Source organism: Sinocyclocheilus rhinocerous, unplaced genomic scaffold, assembly GCF_001515625.1.
Source record: "Sinocyclocheilus rhinocerous isolate Xijiao unplaced genomic scaffold, SAMN03320098_v1.1 scaffold1965, whole genome shotgun sequence".
NCBI lineage: Eukaryota > Metazoa > Chordata > Actinopteri > Cypriniformes > Cyprinidae > Sinocyclocheilus > Sinocyclocheilus rhinocerous.
In genome coordinates, this window is record NW_015625577.1 from 521,013 (window position 1) to 545,354 (window position 24,342).

General features: G+C 34.8%; 1 protein-coding gene across 1 annotated transcript in view; it reads right to left on the bottom strand.

Moving 5' to 3' along the window:
* Positions 1-24,342, bottom strand: part of egfem1 (EGF-like and EMI domain containing 1) — a 73,146-nt gene that overhangs the window by 11,524 nt on the left and 37,280 nt on the right. Inside the window, exons 22-31 of the mRNA XM_016567836.1 lie at positions 22,627-22,755; positions 22,093-22,221; positions 18,170-18,301; positions 17,352-17,480; positions 16,978-17,106; positions 14,210-14,338; positions 13,894-14,022; positions 13,663-13,791; positions 12,899-13,024; positions 12,686-12,814 (exon numbers count right to left, since the gene is read on the bottom strand). Coding sequence (XP_016423322.1) covers positions 12,686-12,814; positions 12,899-13,024; positions 13,663-13,791; positions 13,894-14,022; positions 14,210-14,338; positions 16,978-17,106; positions 17,352-17,480; positions 18,170-18,301; positions 22,093-22,221; positions 22,627-22,755 — 1,290 coding nt within the window. The remainder of the gene's footprint in view (positions 1-12,685; positions 12,815-12,898; positions 13,025-13,662; positions 13,792-13,893; positions 14,023-14,209; positions 14,339-16,977; positions 17,107-17,351; positions 17,481-18,169; positions 18,302-22,092; positions 22,222-22,626; positions 22,756-24,342) is intronic.

Here is a 24,342-nt window from a genome sequence, read left to right on the forward strand (position 1 = left end):
AATTTGAATGTCGGATTGAAATGAACATCGCTGTTATTAGAGTAGTTAATCATTAGCATAAGCGCTAATATAATGAGCATTAGAATGAAGTTTCTTTATTAACTATTTAATGCTCCTATAACTTTTATTAGGGTAAAAAAACAGGAGGACATGATGATATTTACTATTTTTACACACCAGAGGCTTTTAAATGAATTGTGAATCTAAAATATGCGTGTTAGAGAATGTGCAAATGGTTAACATTGTTTGTGTCATATCAGTAAGAAAAGCAGTTCTGGGCTTTTTTTTAAATTTTTTTAGCTAACTTAGTTGTTATTCTTGGCTGAATAGCTCTAGGTTTTCAAAAGCCCTTTAAAATTAAATATGTACACAGTTTGGATTAAATGAAAGTAGCCCAATTTTTTAATTAGCATGTTTTTGTGTTTTGCTTTGGTACCGAAATTGGTACCGAGAACCATGGATTTTCACTGGTATTGGTACCGAATACTGAAATTTTGGTACCGTGACAACACTACTTATGATTTGTGGGGATTTTTTATTTTTCATTATAGGTGCCAAGCATAGACTGTATAAAAACATGACGTAGTGTCCATGACGTCACCCGTAGGTTTCTGAAGAGTATTTTTGAAGCTCAAAGTGGGCGGAGCCTGCCGTCACCATCTTGGCAGCACGTCACCGTGCGTCACTCCCGGATGATTGAAAATGGGCAAAGAGGTGGGAGCTGGTTGCTGAAACCACACCCACCTAGCTTGATGGTGGTGATAGCAGCGGCAATCCACCGGTCACTCAAGTGGCCAAGCCCTTAATTATGCATAAATTTAAGGCTTAATATAATTTAAACAGATGAGTTATAAAAAAAAAAATCACCCCCCTCACAGTTGTCATGAAGGGCAAAATTAGCTATATAGACCAAAACCACTTTTTGTATTAGGCTGTAAACTTATTTTTTCTGCTGTAAAGTTGGGCATTTTAACATGGGGAGTCTATGGGACTGACTCCCTTTTGGAGCCAGCCTCTAGCGGTCAGTCGATGAATTGCAGTTTTAGTCACTTCCATGTTGGTTTCACGAGAGAGACCGGAAGGTTGCCGCTTGGTGCCAAGACACATTTAAGTTCAAACACGTGTAAAAGAGAATTTTGAGGCGTTCGTCAAGACGTAGCGTGTCCTCGAGGAACGGGAGCTAGCTGCTGCGGGCGTAGTGTTTTTCGGCGGTTGACATAAACTGGTTTGTGTCTGGATTGAGATGATTTCTGGGGTAATTGATGAAGATGAAATGGAGTCAGATGACTGGAATTTAATAAGTAGTAGGAAAGGACAAGAAAAGAGAAAGAGTGGGCGAAATGAAGGGAACTGGGTAGATAGCCAAACCAGTAAAAGGGGATTAGAAGGAAACAGCTCAGATGAAGATAATAGGGTTGTCCATAAAAAGACCGTAAGAGAGGAATATAAAGTAATTCTTAAATTCAGAAAGGAAGATGAACAGGTTAATCTAAGTCCAATAGCATTGTCTAGAGAGTTGAAGAAAAAGTTAGGAGAAGTGGATACGGCTAAGATTTTGAGAGATGGAAGCCAATATGTAAAACAGAAGAACAAAAAACAAAGCACTAAAAATTGATAATGTTTGCAAGGGTTGATAGTTTATCAATTCTTTTGGAGTTTCAGGATTCAGTGCTTCCAGAAAGAGTAAAAATTGGATATATGAGCTTTGCAGTGAGGCCATATATTCCTCCCCCATTCCGCTGTTATAGATGTCAGAGATATGGACATATAGCAGCAGTGTGCAAAGGAAAACAAAGATGCCCTAAGTGTGGAGGTGATCATAGAATTGAAAATTGTGAAGAGAAGGTACAAGACAAGTGCTGTAATTGCGGGGGGCAACATAGGGTAACATACAGTGGATGTAATGTAAGGAAGAGAGCTGTGGAAATTGAACAAGTGAAAGTGGTAAACAACATAAGTTATGCAGAGGCAGTGAAGAAGGTCCAAGAGCAAAGGAGAGGTGATGATACTGACAAAGATAAAGACATCTCGAGACAAGAGGTTGGTCAAGCAGTGGAAAGCAGCACAAAACTGACAGTGGATAGGCTGGTTTTGTTCATTGCTTATGTAATTAATTGAACGGACCAAGTCAGACACAAAACCGAGAAAATTAAAATAATTGTGAAGGGAGATGAAAATTATCTTGGGAAAATATAAATAAAAGGCTGGAAGTTGATAGGAAGTCGGGAGATGCAGGTGATAAGACAACTTGAATATTGTACAATGGAATGCAAGAAGCTTGTTAGCAAATGGTCAAGAGTTTAAAGGTTTTATAAAAGGGTTTAAAAAGAAACCAGAAATCATATGCATTCAGGAAACCTGGCTTAAACCAGTTTTAGATTTTAGTATTAAAGGTTATGATAGTATACGCAGGGATAGAGAGGAAGATATTGGGGGAGGGTGTATAATATTTGTAAAACAAGGAATACAATATAAGGTTTTAGGGAAAGGAGTTGGAATTTATAATAATAGAAGTTTTGGGGGGAAAAAAGGAAATGTTAAAATTATAAATTTTTATAATCCATGTAAAAGACTATCACTAGAGGTATTGGATGAACTGATTGTACATTTAGAAGGGAAAATAATATGTTGCGGAGATTTTAATGCTCATAGCACGTTATGGGACAATTGTAATGATGGGAATGGAATAGTGATTGAAGAATTAATGGAGATTAAGGATTTAGTATGTTTAAATGATGGAAGGGGAACAAGGATTAATATAAGAACAGGAACAGAAGCAGCTATTGATCTTACACTTGTTTCAACTTCACTGGCGGGTATATGCTTATGGGAGGTGTTTAGAGAAACTACTATAGGGAGTGATCATTATCCTATAGTGATTGAAGTAAATTTAAGTATAGAAGAGTGTAATACAGGAGTAGACAAATTGTTTTTTGAAAATGCAGATTGGGAGGCATTTAGGAGTATTAGTGAACAAGAAATGGAAAAAATTGAAGTTAAAGAAGAGGTTGATAAGGTTAATAATGATATTTGTAATGCTATATTGTTAGCAGCAAGTCAGACTATTCCAAAGAAGGGAGGTAAGAAAAAAAAGAAGATTGTACCATGGTGGACAAAAGAATGTGATATAGCAATTAAATCTCAAAATAAAGCTTTTAAAATGTTTCAAAAAAGAATCATAGTTTTCAGAATTTTATTGAATATAAAAGGAAGCAAGCAAATGTAAGGAGAATCATTAAAAATACAAAAAAAAAAAGAGTTTTGGAGGAAGTTTTGTAACACAGTGGGAAGGGAAGCAGAAATAGGTCAAGTATGGGGAATGATAAAAAGAATGAATGGGATGAATATTTGAAGTAAGAGTTACTCATTGCAGCAAGTAAGTTGTTTTATTCGCCTTAAAATTTGCTATTACTTAATAAAACCGAGTAAGTATAACAACTAAGTAAAGATAACTAATTATATCTAAGTAAGGTAAACTATTGGATTTTACAGTGTGTAAAAGACGAAGAGAAAGCAGACATGCTGGCGAAAATTTTTTGTTAAAATACATAAATCCGACAATATTAGTGAGGAGGGAAAAAGAGGAAGGGAAAGGACGTTGGAGCAGTATAAAGAGATAATACAGAATGAGGAATACAATAATGATCAACTAAATATGACATTTACGAAGTCAGAGTTAAATCGAGCTCTTAGGAAAACCAGGAAATCAGCTCCAGGTATGGATCAGATTTGCTATTTAATGATAAGTCATCTCAGTGAATTATCCAAGGATGTTTTATTAAAAATGTACAATAAAATTTGGGAGGAAGGAAAATTACCACAAAGTTGGAAGGAGGCGGTGATAGTTCCAATACGTAAACCTGGGAAAGATTGTACAAATCCAGGAAATTATAGACCTATTGCTTTGACGTTTAATATTGGTAAAATAATGGGGGGGAAATGGGGAATGAAAGGTTCATTTATCATGTGGAAAATAGTAAATTTTTATCCAAATATCAGAGTGGTTTTAGGAGAGGGAGAAATACAATGGATCCGGCTGTGTGTTTAGAACACGAAATAAGAAAAGCACAAATAAATAGAGAGAGTGTAGTGGCTGTCTTCTTTGACATAGAGAAAGCATACGACATGATGTGGAGAGAAGGGATGCTAATCAAATTATGTCAGTTAGGTATCAAAGGTCAAATCTTTTTTTTTACAGTCTATGGTTGGAAATTAGCCTACTCTGCATCTCCAAATTTAGCAGCCAGTGCTGTCATATCCTTTAAATTTTTTCGATAGTGTAGTCCAATAAACTTTCTGGTTGTCTTTTAAGTAGCTGTGTTAAAGGGGTCATATGATGCTGCTAAAAATAACATTATTTGGTGTATTTGGTGTAATGAAATGTGTTTATGCGGTTTAAAGTTCAAAAAACACATTATTTTCCACATACTGTACATTATTGTTTCTCCTCTATGCCCCGCCTTTTTGAAACGCGCTTTACAGATCTTCTTTATGCACCAAGAGCTTGTAACACTCCAAAGAGAAAGGAAAAATTGAAATCGCATCATATGACCCCTTTAAGTCAAATTTTCCAAGATATTTGCTTTCTTTCTTTGTTTAATCCATCACGGCCTCGTTTTCATTCGCAAAAACCTGAATAAGGTCCATTCCCCACGTGCTGCACAGATTAATCTAAACATCTATTTAAACTAAAGTGCAACAAGTACACAAACAGATTTTTACACCCTCTGAGATGCGTTCACAGACGGGTAAGTGTGGGAGTTTGCTGATACTCATCTCCAGAGCAGCTCTTTGGCATTTAAGGGTTTGTTGTTTCTGTCCAAGAAGTGGCCCAAATGGTGCGAGACCCCATTGAGTTGATTTCCCTCGGTCTCTCTTCAATTTTATCGCCGGTTCAAAAAGTCACAGTCCTCCGGGAACGCGGCGAGCGCCGAGAGAGAAGAGCGTAATCTCTATGGTGCGAAACGACAGCGCGTTGATAGTGTCGCTTCGCTGGCGCTGTACGCATAATTTCCGTGCTAAAGTTCCCGTCAGATCGCATCTGATCTGACCTCTCCAATGGGTTCTTTCATCACAAACCACTGATCTGGCTGTCTTTCAGGACGCGAGGCTTGTCTTCGCTTATTAAACCTATCTGTGTCATACAAGCCTGGGTTGTGTAACGTTCATGCACAAAAACATATTCATTAAAGTAAACAGAGATAAACGGACACATATAGAACTTGTTTTATGCCTGGTCGTGTCTTAACAAACCACCGGTGCCAATCCCTTGCTTTGCAAGACAGTCATTTTAAGAAGATATTTTAAATACAGTTCATATTTATCTGCATGCCTCAGTTTAATTATACTTTTTATTGAATGCACAGATTGGTGACTGCAGGCACCGAGGCCAGGGTAGTAAATCTAAATCCGTCTTAACGCCATCCCAGCTAAATTACATTCGCCTCCTTGACATTTCACCCAAGACGACAGAACTGTGAAGATGCAATAAGCAACAGCTAAATAAGAAGTCTGTTGGCTTCGTGCCTTATCCACTTTATTTTTAACATAAAGCGGCCCTCGATTTGTAACGTGAATGTGCGACACTTCCGGTATTAACTTCCAGTTAATATTAGCTGTACAAAACTTCCATTATGCTGCTTGACATTGCAAACTTATAGAAGCCCATTTCCACCACAGAATAACATTTGTAAAAAAAGAGTCAGAATTGTAAGATATAAACTCAAACTTGTGAGATAAAAGGTTGCGGTTACTTTTTCTATTTTTTATTCCGTGGCGGAGGCAGAATTACAAAATGAACTGAGAATTCAAGAAAAAAAGACAGAATTTTGAGATTTAAACAAAGAATAGTTAGATATAAACTCAGAATTTCTCTCCTCCGAGACAAATGTCGGAATTCTGAATTATATCTCGAAATTCTGAAAAGATATAATTTTATAAAAATACTTTTTTCAGAATTGAGAGTTTATGTTGCGCAATTCTGACTTTTCTCATAATTGTGACTTTATATCTCGCAATTAGAATTGTGTGTATATTTTGCAATTTTGAGTTTATATCTCACAGTTCTTTTCTCAGAATTGCAAGAAACAAAGTCCGAATTGTGAGGTGTAAAGTTACAATAACAAGAAAAAATAAATTTTCTTTTTTTTTTTATTCTGTGGTGAAAACAGACTTCCATTATAACTGGTATTTGTTATATATTTGTTATTATTGTAATCATAAACAATAAAAAATACAGTACTACTTTTATAGTTATTTCAAGTCCGAATTGTGAGGTGTAAAGTTACAATAACAAGAAAAAATTAATTTTCTTTTTTTATTATTCTGTGGTGAAAACAGACTTCCATTATAACTGGTATTTGTTATATATTTGTTATTATTGTAATCATAAACAATAAAAAATACAGTACTACTTTTATAGTTATTTACTGATACTGCATGAATGGAAAGTCTCGCACATTTACAGAAAATATCTTACTTCTGCATTTTATATATATATGATAAGGTGATAGAGCTAATAGCCCTATAGAGACCTTGAGAGACAAGATGGACCTTTGTCCAGTCGATTGTCTCTATATGTGCCACCCATCCACTGATCAAAGCTGGTGTACAGTATCGCGGCCACCCAGACCGTACTGAATGGATGGGCTACGGCGGTCTGTTTGACTAGACTCAGGTGTGTGTGTGGATGGATGGCCTCTAGAGCCCTGTTTGACTGGAAACAGGTGTGTGTCATCCATTGCTGGAGGCTCGGGCTGATAAACATTATTGGAGAACATCTGTAGGCTGTCACAACACGGTGCGGCCAGCAAAGCCCCCTCCCATCCATCAGACCCAAGGGCTCTGTCCACCGACAGCCCCCAAGCTTCCATCACTCACGCCGGGCAGCGCGCGTCAGGGCGCAGGGGTCCAAGCCTGGCTCTCCCACCTGCAGTGACGGTCCACTGCACTTGAGAAATGCTACAGCTATGGCGCCGGTGACAGAGACAAACACTTACACACACATGCATGTAGAGGGCCTGTTCCACTCAGGTGCGCTGACAGGTGTAGGCAGGTGACCTCTGATACGTTTGACCCTTCCATCTGAGAGGTGCAGAGGAACATGCTATCCACAATGTCCCACTACCCTCTACCTACATATCCGTGTCCTACAAGCAACACGTTTCACTCGGGTGATCAAAAATAATAGCATGTGTGTGCTGTACACTGTTTAGATCTTTAAATAAAAAATCTTTACACTGCCAAAAATAATTTTTAATCATTTTATTTTTGTCTTGTCTACTAGTATCTATACAAGATACATTTACTTGAAAAGCAAAAAAAAATTGCTTAAGATATATACAGTATATATATATTTTTTTTTAAAGAACATTGTTTATGCTTAAAACAAGAAACAACACAAACACACAAACGGGTAAGAAAATTATTTTCCCTTTCAGTTAAATTTATAATTTCAAATTATTGTTTTTAATTTTTTCAAAGGGGAAAGATTATCGTTCTCACCCCACTGGCAGATATTTTTTCTTTTTTCAAAAAAACTATCTTAATTTTTATAAATTTTTCATAAAACATTCAAAACATTAATTAGAATTAATTCAAAGGGAAAATAAGATTATTTTTCTCACCAAACTGACAGATTTTTCTTGTTTTAAGCATAATCTCTTAATTCTTATACATTTTTCAAAAAACATTACAAACATTAATTTCAATTAATAAAAAATGCAAAGTGAAACAAGATTTTTTTCTCACCCTATTGGCAGTTTTTTTTCTTGTTTTAAGCAAAATCTCTCCTAATTTTTATACGGTTTTCAGAAACATTGCAAACACCGTTTTTTAATTAATCTTAATTCAAAGGGGAAATCAAGACTATTTTTTTCACCTTATTTGCAGATTTGTTCCCGTTTAAGCAAAAACTAATTAAAAAAAAAAAACATTAAAGGGAAAAGATTAATTTTTCCACCCTACTGACAGATTTTGATCTGGATTTAAAGTTTTTAAATGTATATTTTTTCACCGGACAAGACAAATACAAGAAAACAATATATCTTAGTCATTTTACTTCTCAAGTATATCTTGATTTAAGAATGTTTAGATATTTTTACTGGGAAATAAAACAAACACACTAAAAATAATCAGCAGTGTAAAGCTTTACCGTACAGTTAAACAAACCAAAAAAAAACTAAATGTTTTCTGTAACATATTTAATAAGTTTAAGCACTAAAACATAGTTTCACTGTACAGCGAAATTAAACTTTACTTTGACAACATCCTGAGAGGAACAAAAGAACAGAGGAACAAAACACTTTTTACAGCATTTTTTACAGTAAAAGACTGTTGAGTGAGTGCTAAGCACTGCAATTTATAAAGATTAGGATTGTTTGGCATGTAAGACGTCTTTTGGAGGAACTGTCTGTTCAGTTTACAATCATCCTGTCAGACAGCTCCACTTTAATAATTTACCTCAGATGGCACGATGATGGGTAACAATACGGTGAATATTTACAGTCAGGCTGTCACAGGAATCGCATCGCAGGACATACATCACACTCACACGAGCCAACCAGATGGATTTAAATAGGATATCTATAGCACAAACGCTCCAGATTCATGCTACATATTACTTAAAAAAAACATAAAAGTACCATAAAAGAGGACTTTATAGACATTGTCATAAAAAAAATAACGTTAAATTTAGTGTTGGTGTACGTTTACAAGGTAAATTTTAGACTGTGTATGGCATGTATGGAAGGCAGAAACTCCACTGAGTGTTGCTGTATTCTGATGTGCCACTTTAGTGGTGTATTTGTGGTATGTATTATAGAAATGAGCGGTTGAGGCTTCACTCTGATCCCGTAATAGAGAAGTTCGGTCTGGCTTTGTGGCTCGGTGGGGCGTTTGGTCTGATGTGGGACTTATAAGAAACAGCGAGTTTATGCACAAACATGCACACAAAACAAGCGTTTTTAAGTCACATTGAACTGGTCCACCATGTTGTGTGTTATATTCACATTAAACACTCGGTCATAGCCACAATGTGTCCCCTCCACCAAAGATACACATATACTCACACTCTCAATGACAGCCTATCAGTGGTCTTGTGTGCATCCAGAGGGGATGTTTGTGTGTGTCTGTGTTTTTCGGCATTGCTTCCTCCTACTAATTCTCCTGTGGCTTGCTCGTCTTGGGGAAAAACCCATAATAACAAGTTACATACATCCTCACACACTCAGTCACCCTTGCCACTCGTCTTTTGCTGGGATGTCAGGAGTGTGTGTGTGTGTGTGTGTGTGTGTTTGGGGTCGTTGTATCAAGACTAGGAGTGAGAAATACGCCGTCGCCTCTTCTGTAATTTGGAAGACACATGATTTACAAAAACACCTAAAAGAAAGACAGAGATAGAGGGATTATTGTAACGTATTGACTGGCTTTGATTTCTTTTGCATCACAGTTTTTTTTAAGTAATAAGTTACAAGAGGATATACTATATTGTGAATATTGTCACGGCTAAAGGCACTGAATGCAGTCCCTGCAACTCTTTCAGCCATAATTATTTTTGCACAATAAAATTATTGTTGATAAAAAAAAACAATAATATAATATATACAGCACAAATTTTCAAAAACATTTAGGGCCAACAGAAAATGCTGACAGAATCACGGAATTCATTTATAAAAATGGAATTTACTGTATAACGCGGAATGTCACAGAATTTGGGTTATTTTGGAGAAATAAATCAACAGTAGGTCTGTACACTTAAATCAGATTGCAATATGAACTAGTGTCTGTGAATATTAAGTTTCTTTTACTGCACATACTGAAGAGCACGCGATGCTTGCGGTGTTTTCATCCTCTGCTGTCTCCATATATGAATCCATGAACACATGAACATAATCTCCAAAGCTTCTCTGAGAGTCACTTCATGAGCATTTTACCAAAACTGAAAGGTCTTCACAGCAACCCAGTCAAAAAAAGTTTTGTTTAACTTGAAGAAATTGTGACCGAAATATATTAATTTTGTACAGTAGAATGTACCTCTCGATGTAATAATAATAATATTTATAAATTTCATTTTTAAGGAATAATGACAATTTTCTTCCATTTTTTTTATTTTAACAGTAAACCTTTTTGATTGCTAAAAAAAACTACATTTTTATATAAATAGAAAATAGAAAAATTTTAATACACCACTCAGAATTTCTGAGAAAACATAGGGCCATATTATTGTTATATGTATATATACATATAACAATGTATGTATATATGTATAATATGTACAGGTGCATCTCAATAAATTAGAATGTCGTGGAAAAGTTCATTTATTTCAGTAATTCAACTCAAATTGTGAAACTCGTGTATTAAATAAATTCAATGCACACAGACTGAAGTAGTTTAAGTCTTTGGTTCTTTTAATTGTGATGATTTTGGCTCACATTTAACAAAAACCAATAAAATAAAACCAATAAAAAAAACATTTTTAGTGAAATGTTGGCCTTCTTAAATTTAACTAAACCACTAACATGGATTGGAATCCATAAAAATTGTAATCGAAAATAAAACAGAATTTGAAAATAAATAAATCAATCAAATGAAATTTTTGTTAAACTTTTAATAAATTGTATAATATTAATGATTTAAAATAATTATACATGTTCTTTGATTACTAAAATTTAATCTGACAATTAAAACAGAGTGCAGAAAAATTTAAATGGACAAAAACGGAATCCAGAAAAATTAAAATGGGAAAAAAACTGAATTTGGGGGGAAAAAATATATATAATAATTTGGGAAAAAATAAAATAGATTTCATAGGGCCCTAAACATTCTTCTGTGTACTCCATTTTAAAATTTATAAACTTTAAAAACCTAATTTCTTGTTAAGGATGTGTTAATGATAAATAAATATGTTTGTTGTACATGAATGAATAAATAAATAAATGAATGAAAAAATAAATGATGATAAATAAGTGATTCAATAAAGAAACTATTTTAATTTCCATAGAATTTAATCATAAATGTATTAATTAATTAAATTAGTAATATGAATAATATATTAAATATATTTATTATTACATTTATTTATTTCTGTATTCCTACATATATTAATGTACCTTTTTTCATTCCATATTTATTTATTTCTGTATTTTTCACTGATATTTCATCCTTCAATAAGTGAATATGGCTGATTGATCACAGATTGTGCAGTTCAACTTATGTCCTACATAACATAAGTTATGTATGTAACATAATATGTTTTATAATATAAAATAAGTGCAATAAAAAAAGAAAAGTAATAAGAGGAAGTTAAGATGAGAACAACATAAGATAAAGAACTATTTGTATTTTTAGGGGATGTACAGGAGATTGTGTGGATGGGCCATGTACAGTAAGTCCACTGTGACACACTCACACACACTGTCATACACTCATTCACAAAGCTCACACACATTATGAAGCGTCCTGCTGTGATTCACTTAAAATAACTGTCAGAGAGAGGCGCCGTTACACAGACAGACAGGAGGCCCTTAACAGCTCAGGGGTCCATCACACACGCACACTGAGGCTGTCACACACACTCTCACTAAAGCTTTGAGCTCAAACGCTCGGGTTTGTGTCGTGACTGACACGAATAAAGAGAGAAGTAGAATTTGGGGAGAGAAAGATGTTGAGATGGTGAGAGATTAAAGAAAGTGAAAGAAGCAGCATGAGACCATACAGCTGACTCACACACACTTTTTCTTAGCTAAACAAAGGCATACCATACACTTGTACTGTCTTTGTTTACAGTTAATTATTATATATTAGCTCTACAGATTAAGCCAAACCATAACCCTACATTTTTGTCATTTTAGTCTAAAAAATATTATGTACTTTATTTCAATATTTTAAATACATGATGAGAAATTATGAAATTAAATATGGGCCAACAAGCATGATTATCTGCATTAATTAATTATATAATAATGAATAATAATATGTATGTATTACTATTATTATTGTTTGTAAGTTTAATCTGTTTATTAAATTAACAGCACTCATTTTTATATTGGAGGATGTTTTATCATGATTTAACTAACTTCTGGAGACATTTTTGAGAATAAAAATATAATTTATTTTCATTTTAATTGAAAACATTATATGAAACGATCAATTTACATATGGACTAAGGGTCATGATTAATTGTATAAATGTATATTATTATTATTATTATTATTATACTACTACTACTACTAATAATAATAATAATTAATATTATTTATATACACACCTAATTTATTTATTTATTTATATTAATTCATTTACATATTAAATTAGGAGCCCTGTTCTTTCAGTTGGAGGATGTTTTATCAGATTTAACTTCTGGGGAAAATTTTATAATAAAAATATTTTTGTTTTATTTCAATATTCCTATCAATTACATAATGGGAAATTATGAATTTACATGTACACTAAGGGACATGATTAATTGTGTTAATTAAATTATATAATAATACAGTATATATATGTATGTAATTCATTATATAATAATATGTATGTATGAATTATTATTATTATTATTTATGCTCCTTTAATTATTGAATTAATATGTCAATTCAACAACCGTCATTTTTAGAGTTAATTATATTTCATCACATTTAGCTAACTTCTGGGGACAATTTTGTAAGCCCACACACATACAAACCCTCACCTTCCTCACAGGTGGGTCCCATCCAGGTGAGGGGACATGAGCAGTGACCTGTGCGCTGGTCACACTGGCCTCCGTGTGCACACTGACACCGGAAAGAACAGCCTGGACCATAAAACCTGCTGTCACAAACTAAGAGAGAAGATGAAGGTTTGAAAGTTTGAATAAAGGTTTATGAGAGTTTGCGTAAGATGCGTAAGGTGTGTTTGTGTGCACCTTTCTCGCAGCGTTCTCCTGTCTTTCCAGATGGACAGAGACACCGTCCAGTGGTCGGATTACAGGGCGCCCCATCACACTCACAGAGTTCTGCACAATCACGTCCAAAACGTCCATCATCACAACCTGTTACACACACACAGTCAAAGATGCCATCAAACTGACATACTCATACTCTCACTGCAGTCCCGTGAACTTTCAAGCTTTTAAGCTTTTCACTTTTGTTTGGACACAAATGTAAAGAAGTCCATCATACATCTTCTTAAGTTATACAGTAGCTCTGCATGATAAATAGACCTTATTTAATTCATGAAATATCAATGTAATATGAAATATCAATTCAATGAAATATCAATGACTTAAGTGAATCAGTAAGTCAATTTGTGAATGAATCATTCAGGCTGGTTTTGTGAACTTGTGATCAACTGATTCATTTAAAAGATTTGACTCAAAAGAATGATTTGTTCACAAAAGAGACTCGTGAACATGCAAGAATGAGAATTAGAAAGAATGTCAAGATTTTCACTGAATAATGACAACTGCAGTCTGTCATCTATGTTGTATAAGTTCAGACAACTTGGAATATAGTTGTATGATACTTTCATTGTGGTTTTCATTTCCATTATACTGAGAAAAGTGATCAGAACAAAATTCACCTTTGTGTTCCGCTTAAGTCCGTACTGCTTTAATTCTCAGTTAAAATATACACTATAATTTCATGCTGATGATGTAGATGTTGTTTTAAAAAATGTAAGATTACTTACGTTTTTCACACTTGTCACCCTGATAACCTGGAGGACACACGCACTGTCCGGTCATGTGATCACACAGGTGCCCGTGTTTACAGTCACATGACTGAGCACAGAGCTCACCGAAAAAGCCAGCGGGGCATCCTGAGACATGGAACCATTTCATATCATACCTTATATTAACAGATTTCAGCAAGTGCAGCAAAAATGATTCATTCTAACAGTGAAGATAAGTCTGTCACTCACGGTGTTGGCAGGCGGGACCGTAGTATCCAGACGGACAAGAGCAGCATCCCGTAAAGCGATCGCATGTACCGTTATTCTGACACACACACTGCTGCTCACAGTTCACACCATACTGACCTGGGACACAAACTATTGCATGCACAAAAAAAAGCATTCAGGTGAATTTATCATCATTTGTCTTATATTTAATGCATAGACAATTAAAAGTACCCATAAACAGTTTAAAGTATTAATTTTATTCCTGGTTACGTTAGGATGCAATGCCATGGATACTAACTAACCAAATTGTTTACTGTGTATTTGTGTATTTATTTACCTTTTTCACAGTGCTGCCCGGTCCAGCCCAGGCCACATCTACATGTCCCATTCACAGGGTCACACACGCCTCCGTTCGAACACGTACAGAAACTCCGACACTGCGCTCCATAGCGCCCCCTAGGACATACTGCACAGAGGACAATTTCACATTTCACAGCAATAATTTGTCATAAAACAAATGCTTAATATCTGTGCATAAATATGAGAAGTGTTGTTTTGTTTCATCATGTAGCAATACACGCAAGTTGTGAAACAACTGGATGTCTTGGCTGTATCTGTACACTCTGTGTTTCAGCAAGGCGCATGGATCTGTCTTCAATTTGGACCACATGAGGATGGTTTACCGAGCACTGATTAATCCTCATCCAGCACTAAATTATACTGTCAACACTTAATTTCCACTGGATATCTCATTTTAGCCTGAAACCATTCTTATTTCGTACAGAAAAAAAAATAAGAAGTTGTGGCCTGGTGAGCTTAGTGAATTTATTTATTTTTATCCTGAGGTACAGTGCATGACCGAAAGCCCTATTTTAAAACGTTTGGGGTTGGTAAGATTTATTAATGTTTTTGAAAGAAGTCTGTTATGCTCACCAAGGCTGCATTTATTTGATCAAAAAAGTAAAAATAGTAATATTGTGAAATATTATTACAATTTAAAAGAATAGAATGTGTGTGTAATGTGTGTGTGTGTGTATACTGTATATGTATTTTATATATTTATATAACTCTTTTAATGTATTTTCTACTTTATATATTTTATTTTTTTTATATATTTTAAAAACAGAACTTTAAGAAGCATTATCATGTTGAAAACAGTTCTACTACTACTTAATATTTAATATGTAATACACTACTACAGTACTACTTAATATTTTTGTGTAAACTATGATAAATTTTTTCAGAATTCTTGAATGATAATTGAAGTTCAAAAGAACAGAATTTAATTGAAATAGAAATAATTTATAACATCATAAAAATCCTCGTAAATATTTTTTTCAGTTGTATACATTTTTTAAAATACAAAATACATTTTTGTGTGTGTGTGTGTGTGGGGGGGGGGGGATGGGCTTTTTTCTCTTTCATTTCAACGTGTCAAATATTATAACTAAAGTTAAATTCATCACTGCTTGGTGCACCTTTGTTATGGATTCATACCTTTTGCCAACATTCTGTGTCAAATACAGTAAAGCAGCCTCAGATATGATCCTTAGCTAAATTAATTTATTCCTTTAATCATATACATATCATAATATCACTATATTCCACATCTAGACAACAGAAACTCTACAGACATCCTAAATCCCATCCAAATCAGTGCATGAAATCACATGTTAATTCTATGCTAATAATTGCAACTCCATCAAAAAGGTCATTAAGATGGTACTGTTTTTTTATATCAGGATGTGTGTTCATTGTTACACTGTACCAGGACAAACATTCAGCAGACTTTCCCTCAAGCAAAACACCTCATTGTTTTATCTATTAACTATGTCCTGCTCCAGACGGAAACTTCCAGTAACAACAAGAGCACAGATGGCATTATTTTCAAATAAACTCTGAATTCCTCAATTACTACATTTAGCACAGGCCCTCTCATCCCTCAAAATGCATTTAAAGAGCTAGCCACACATGCGATCGCTCGATCACAAACAGCCATACACACATGCACAAACACACACACACTAGTTTACTTAAGCTCTAGATCATTAGTGCAATGGCAAAGTGGGTCTGATTTGGCAGCGCAGCAAAAGAGCAATCATGTTTCTTTGGGTAATTTAGATTGGGAAAACAATAAGCCAATCGCTTTGATTCGCTTGCTTATTTATTTGTTTCCTCGCCAGCAGATCCGCCGACACGGAACATAGAGAACCAGCTACTTATAGTCGCCTGTAAACATTAAACACATGGAACGTAAGCAGCGGCACGTCTGTGAGACGCTCCGAGCCAGCGTTTTCAAGGAGGCTAAGAAAATCCCTCCTGGAAAGTCCCGTTCCATTCCCACTGATGAGTGATGAAACACGAAGATTAGGAATCTGATCTCTCGCTTCTGTTCTTCAGGAAAAGGGGCGCTGTGCTCAAATTCCCTCACACAGGAAACTAGAGAAATTTGTTAACTAAATATTGTAAATAAGCCCTGGGAGAGAATCAGGAGGAGGGCAAATAGTCCCTTCAAGTGCAGGACTGTGAGACGCGGTATTTCGATGTTGTTTTGCTTATGAAGTCATCATAACACTTATGGGTTTCACATCCTAACAAGATGAAGATGTTAATGTTGTATATTTGGGAGGGAGGGACCATGGATGAGTGAAGGCACAAAAAATAAGAAATGAATGGCTGAGGTTGGAAAAGTTGGCAAAATAAGTGGGAAAAAACAAATAAGAGAAAGGAAAAATAAAAAAGTTGAGCACAGCTACCCACAAGCGTTCTTATTAAGTACAATTTTTTTTTCATTTATTGAAATTAAAGTGGAATAAAATAAAATATTAATATTAATATTAGATGAAAAAAACATAGAAATTATTACTTAAAATTAAAATAAAAAAATGAGAAATTTTGTCTTGACAACTAACTGAAATAAAATACATTGAAATCAAACTAACAGAAATAAAAATAAAGCTAAATAGAAATGTAAAAAAAGATTAAAAACTTTTTTAATAATTCAATAATTATTAAAAATTATTTAATAATTCAAATAAAAATATATACACAATAATAATACATAAATAATACTAAAATAACACTGCTATCCACAGAGATATATACCTTGTTCGCAGGAAGGTCCCATTCTACCCGGTGCGCAGTTACACCTCCCAGTCTCTGGGTGGCACTGTCCTTCCTCTCCACACAAACACACCTGGGCACAGTCTCTCCCATAGCGACCTGTAGGACAACCTGAGAAAAAGACAGAAAAAAAAACTAATGTTATTAGCTAGAAAATGCAGAATGCAACAGCAGTCTCAATATGCATTTAAAAAAAAAAAAAAAAGCTAAGTTACGTTTAACTTTACACTTTCCTGTGATGCTGAAAAGCAGCAAGATGATAACCATGGACAAAGATGTCTGTCTGATGCATGTTTACATAGGCCGAAAATTAACATGTCCACAACCACTCAGGTGATTGATTATCAGGATCTTACTGGTGCTGCAGTTGGGTCCCAAGTACCCTGGCTGACAGATGCAAGACCCAGTCCTGAAGTCACATTGGCCTCCATTGGCACATCTACACCTCTTCTTACAGTACGGGCCGTAGGTGCCCTCTCGACATCCTGTGATATATATATTTTTTTTTATTTTAGCACATTTATAAAGCAATGCATAAATATATAAATTGTTATCGTATAGAACTACATAACATACAGATACACTACTGTTCAAAATTGTGAAGTCGGTAAAATTTGTAATGTTTTTAAAATACTCTTGGTTCAAAAATACAGTAAAAACAGTAACATTGTGAAATATTATTACAATTTAAATTAGCTGTTTTCTATCTGAATATATTTTAAAATGTAATTTATTCCTGCAATTCAAAGCTGAATTTTGAGCATCATTACTCCAGTCTTCAGAAATCATTCTAATATGATGATTTTTTTCAGGATTCTTTGATGAATAGAACGTTCAAAAGAACAGCATTTATTTGAAAATATAAAATTTTAAATTTTAAATGTCTTTACTCTCACTTTTGACTCATTTAATGTGTCCTTCATAAATAAAGTATTTATTTCTTACAAAAAAATAAATCTTTCTGACCTCAAACTTTTGAATGGTAGTGTGTATGTTTATATAACCATTGTCTGTTAGCTCAATTGTAGATGATCTTTTGGTCTGATTGAACAACTATGAAAACAAGTTTATTAGGTTGGGTGCATAGTTGTGAATACAACCTAGATATCGATCTGCAGATATCAATATAAATACCTATATCAGATTGATATCTGCAGAATACTGTATGTCTTACGCAGATGACAGCGGTTGCCATAGTATCCAGATAGACATGTGCATTTCCCAGTGACGTGGTGACAGCTGTACTGATCTCCAGAACATGTGCACATCTGAGAACAGTTCAGGCCGAACCTGCCCCGAGGACACACTGAGAGAGAGAGAAAACATTAGAAAATGACACAATACATGCAGAGATGACTTTAAAAATGTGTGTGGGTTTTCCATAAAATGTCAAGTTGTCTAGACACATTCCTGAAAAGACATCAGTCAGGCCTCAGACAGGAAGGAGATACGATATGATATGATATGATATGTTATGAAGGGGAGGCTAGACATTTCATTTAACGTCATTCAGACATGCTTACTTTCATACATTTTCACATATGTCTGGAGTGTCTGACAGAAGCCAGGCTGTATGAGTCCATTACATAGCACAAATCCATATCACACACACTGAAACACGATTATATGGAAATACATGAGATGTGAATGTATTCAGGGCTCAACAATAAGGATTTTTGTACTGGCCTAGTTGGATCAGTGGTTATATATGAGGTATGTAAGGGATAATCAATGGCTTGCCGTGCATTAAAGTATTTTAAATGCACGACGTGGAGGCCAAGAACCACCCGACGTGAAGCGTCAATTAAAGCAGCGCATTACAATAGAACGGTGATTAAACTGACTTGGAACTACCTGTGCATTAAAGGGTTTTACTGCATACATGCCAGCCAATCAGAATCCAGTATTCAGACAGAACATGGAATATATATATATATATATATATACACCTTAAGCTTTATGAAGTACTTCAAACTTTCAGGCTAGGCTTTTATAGTTATTTATATATTAGTTATTTTATAGTTGTTTTGTAGTTTGACAAGCTTAGTTTTGTATGTGTAAAACAATATTATAATTATTAATTATTCAAAATTAAAATTATTTTTCACATATAAAATATGCCGTCAAAATATATATTTATCATATTTGCATAATATAATGTATATATACATGCATACAATACTGTAACTTTCAATCTTATCACAAAACAAATACCAAGTTCTGTCATGAAACTCTAGATGTTGCAGGCTGATGGGTCATTAACGCAAACCGATGATATTCACAGTGTTAAACTACTTAGCACAAGCTGATTGGTTCATGTTGCATATGCAGTCAATGAGCTTACTGCTTTACATTTAAATGGCTGGTTAGCATTCACTAGAGCATTTCGCAACACGCTTCCTTGGTGGTGGTTGAGGAGAGACCCCCTCATATGATTGTAAAGCGCTTTGGGTGTACAACAATACACAATAAAGCGCTATATAAATGCATCATTCATTCATTCATTAATTCCAGAGTTCCTCTGAAACCCTCCTCCTCCCCAGCTCCACCTGTATAGGTCTGCTACAGGTTATTATATATGCTACTTGTGCAGCAGTATGTAGGCTACTCACAGCACTGTATCACATATATATTAGCAGTGGCAAGTTCCTGTACTTGCTTTGCAGCAGCAGCAATAATCTACAACAACAGCAATAACCAACAGCAGCAGCTATTCTGCCAAGACCAAATACATTAACATTGTCATATCCATTACCATGCTAAAATCTTCCTAAAGTTGTCATGATAGAAATCTGTAAGTCTCCAAGACATAAAAACACATGTACAACAAATCAACAAACTAGCATGTAGTGAAAAAGCAGTACTAGCCCATCTGGACAAGAGATAGGGCTGTCAACTGGGCTCAGTGGCATCCATATTGTTGAGACTAACACAGATCAGTGTATGTTCATGTATAAATGTGTGAGTGTTTGTGTATTCACCCCACCGGCATGTGTAAGAGATAAGTTCAGACTCCAGACTAAAGAGAATAATTAGACTGTTGTCATTAGCCATGTCTACTGCAGTGTGTGTGTGTGTGTGTGTGTACATGTGTTCACGTCTGTTCCAGACTTCTTATCCTTACACAGACAAAAACAAAGCCTGCTGTTTGAGTTGGCCGCTCAGCGCTAACCTTTATCAGATGTCTCACATCCACAGAGAGAGAGAAAGAGAGAGTGAGAAGGGTGGGCGGGTGTTGAAAGAGAGTCGCAGAGCAAAACCCCACCGTGTGTAATGTAAAAATGATAGAGAGACACAGGGAGATGTGAATTACAAGCAATAGAAGTGTGCATAGGGCTGTTTGTACATCTTTTGGGGATGATGAATGGAATGAAACGTTGCTGTAAATTAAAAAATTTAATCTTAAATTAAAAACAGATGTTAGTCTTTCTCTCCCTTCGTTTTGATTAAGCTGCTCAGATGAATGGATGTATAAAAGGACAGATGATTGGTTCTTGAGTACTCTGACAAAACGGGCAACATTATAGGATTAGGAGTATATAATTCTCCTGCTTCTTTTTTTCCTCGTAAAATGTTTGTTATTATAAATACTGGAAAATCACAATTAATGAATTAACAGCGAATACAACATGATTTTTAAACTTACTTTTAGCTCAAAAAGTCACTGCAATCATCCGAAATGTTGTATATCATACATCTATTAAATAAAGCAGTAATTTTGGTTTCTTTCTGGTGTTGTTACAGTAATAAGCCCTACTTAAATTGAAAGAAATGTATTTTAAAAAATTATATATATATAATATATATAGAGAGAGAGAGAGACACCAAAAACTATAGAAATAGAAAGACGGTTCACTCCTATACTTATGAATGGGAGAAACTGCAACGTGCAATATGGTGGGATAGTCCCGCCTTTTAAATGAAAGAGCCAATCGTTGATTGGTAAAGTCATTGCATCACTGCAGCAGCCGTTAGAAGCTCCGGTTCCCATAGAAACAGCCGATGCACATGCACAGTCAAAAGCACGTTGGAACTACGCATGCGCATTGGCTGGTCTAGCCTGAAAAATACGCTTTTTAAACGCTATTTGAGCATAAGAAACAACATTCATGGGACAGTTCATTTCAGATTTTGTTGCTGATTTGAATTATGTAATTTAATTGCGAGTTCAGCGAGCAGTTTTTGAGATTTCAGGATTCCCCCATTCATTTAGATAGGACTTAAGTCTTGTTTGAGCTGCCCGGAGGCGTTGCAAATATGGCGGCCGAGTGAACGGACTTTCCTTGAAAGGGACTTTGGAGACACTTTAAATATAATGGTTGTAACAACAGTAAAATTCATATATAAGACTAACTTATTAGTATTATTACCTGACTTCATATACGTTTTCAAATAAAAACTGACTATGGCAAAAGGCAGGCAGTGAAACGTTTTAAAAAAGGTTTTAAAAATGGCCATTTATATATAGAGGTTTTTCAGAAAGATTTTTTCATTACTCAGCAAGGATACATTAAATATATCAAAACTGACAGTAAAGACAGTAAAGACATTTCTTATGTTACGAAAGATTTCTATTTCGAATAAGCACTATTCTTTTGAACTTTCTATTCATGTATTCTATTTTGAAATTTATTACAGTTTCCACAAAAATATGAAGCAGATAGTAATAAAAATCTTTCTAGAGCACCAAATGAGAGTATTAGCAGAATTTCTGAAGGATCATGTAACTGACTGAGTAATGGCTGCAGAAAATTCAGAATAAATTACATTCTAAAATATATTAAAACAGAAAGAAATATTTTAAATTGTAATAATATTTCACAGAATTACTGTTTTTACTGTATTTCTGATCAAATAAATGCAGCCTTGGTGAGCATAAGAGACTTCTTTCAAAAACATTTTTTTACAAATCTTACCGACCCCAAACTTTTGAATGGCTGTGTATAGAAAAATATTTATATTGTATCTGTTTAATATATATTAGTCTATATGAAGTACTGAGTTATGGTCTTACAAGTGGTTTTAGAGGTAGTTCTTGCTATTTAAAAAATTGTCTTAGGATCATCAGTAGGATGAATGAAATGAGAGAGATCTTACTCGTCTCACAGCTGTTCCCAGTGTACCCTGCAGGGCAGCCACATCTGCCCGTCACATGATCACAGGCCACACCCCCTGGACAGATGCATCTTTGCTCACAGTTCCTACCGAACCATCCAGATGCACAGGCTATACACAAACCATACAGACAGTGAGAGAGAAAGCAGATGGATCGCAGAGTGAGTGGCCCGCGTTCACCCATGTGAACATTCCAGTGTGTAATGGAGACAGAATACAGTAATTTGTGTGATGACATGTGAATCGCTGCTATCAGTGCTTACAAACTCCTCACTATAAATCACCATAATCACTTACATCTTACTAACTACAGCCAAATAAGCACTCTGAGTGAGTCTGTGAGAGAGAGACAGATGTGTTTATGAGTATATAGGGTCTTTGGATGGTGACACACATGTTTGTGTGTGTTTTGTATAAGAGAAAGGCTGTTTATGTATAGATATTCAATAATATTCCATTAAATATGAGTATTTTACATTTGAGTGTGTGTGTGTGTGTGTGTGTGTTTTAGCTCACTCTGTTGGCAGCTGGTTCCTGTCCACCCAGGTGTGCACCTGCACTGGCCACTCACCGGGTCACATGACCCTCCGTTGTGGCAGCCACATGATTGACTGCAGTTGGGACCAAATGTACCTGCTGGACAAGCTAGAACACAAACACATATAATCAAACCAAACTTTTAAAAATCTAAATATGTAGCACTTTGTGCAATGCAAAATGATGTGATGTAACAGATGTTCTATTCTAGATGTTCCAAATGCCCGTCTTATTTTTAACAGTATATTAGTAAGTTCATAAATATAGTATATAGTTCATAAATAGAAATGTCATGAAACTGTCATTCCTTTATTTTCATTCATTTTCACATTTCATTGTAAATCAACTACTGATCTGTTATAACACTGTCATTCAAAAGTTTGAGGATGGTATATTTTATATAGTATATTTTAAAATGTAAGTGATTTCTGTGATGCAAAGCTGAATCTTTAGCAGCCATTGCTTCAGTCTTTAGTAACACATGATCCTTCAAAAATCATTATAATATATTGATTTAGTGGCCAAAAATAATTTTTATTATCAATGTTGAAAACAGTTGTGCTGCTTAATATTTTTCTGGAAACTGTGATACATTTTCTGTAGGATTCTTTGATGAATAGAAAGAAAAAAAAATGCATTTTAAACAATTGAATGCTTCCTTGCTTCATAAAAGAAAACATTATTGCTGACTTCAAACTATTGAACAGTAGTGTTCAAAGTGTTACTAAATATAAAAAAATATATAAAGGTCTCCAGGCACCAAAGCTACAGTATGAACAGTGTGACATAAAAGAACCCGGTATATGAGCATTTGAAGAGTAAAAAAAATCTTTATGTGTCCTGATAACATATCTACACCAAATACAAAAATAATTCTTGAGGCAAAAATGTGTTTTAACACACTTTACGTGATGCCTGTAAGTGATTTGGACTTAGTCTGATTGCATTAGTTTTAGTAGACACACGCTACTGCAAAACTATAAAATAATAAACGAGAAAAAGCAGACGCAAATCAAAATAATGATTTATGATTTGCACTCTTTACAAAAAAAAAGAGGGCCACAAAACTAACTAATAACATCACTCGACTCCAGAGAGGTTTCATCACGGTCGAGATTACCCTGCAAAACATGTCATGGGAAAGCCAGACGTAAAAATAAAACTTCTGAGAGAGGGATCTTTAACACAAACCTCACTTCATTAAAAAGAGAGGGAGAGTGAAACAGAAAGAGAGATAAATCTTTATTGGGCCCCTGATCTATTAAACTACTGACTGGAGAATGCATGAGAAGACAGATGGTACTAAACCAATGTGCCGCAGAGCTTTCTTTAAAAAGCATCTTAGCCTAATAAAATACTGACAGACGCACAAACGGAACGCTCCTAAAAAGCATCCTTCCACAGTAAACACAAACATACACAGATGATATATGCCAATTAAAGACATGGGTGGATTTAACCTTTCTGCAGCCCACCGGGGGGCTTTTCCCACTCTTTATACACACAAACACATGCTTTAAAGGGGTCATATGATGCTTTTTTAAAGATCATTATTTTGTGTATTTGGTGTAACAGAATATGTTGACATGCTTTAATGTTCAAAAAACACATTATTTTTAAAATACTGTACATTATTGTAGGTCCTCTATGCCCCGCCTCTCTCAAACGCTTCGTTTTCTACAAAGCCCCCTCCTT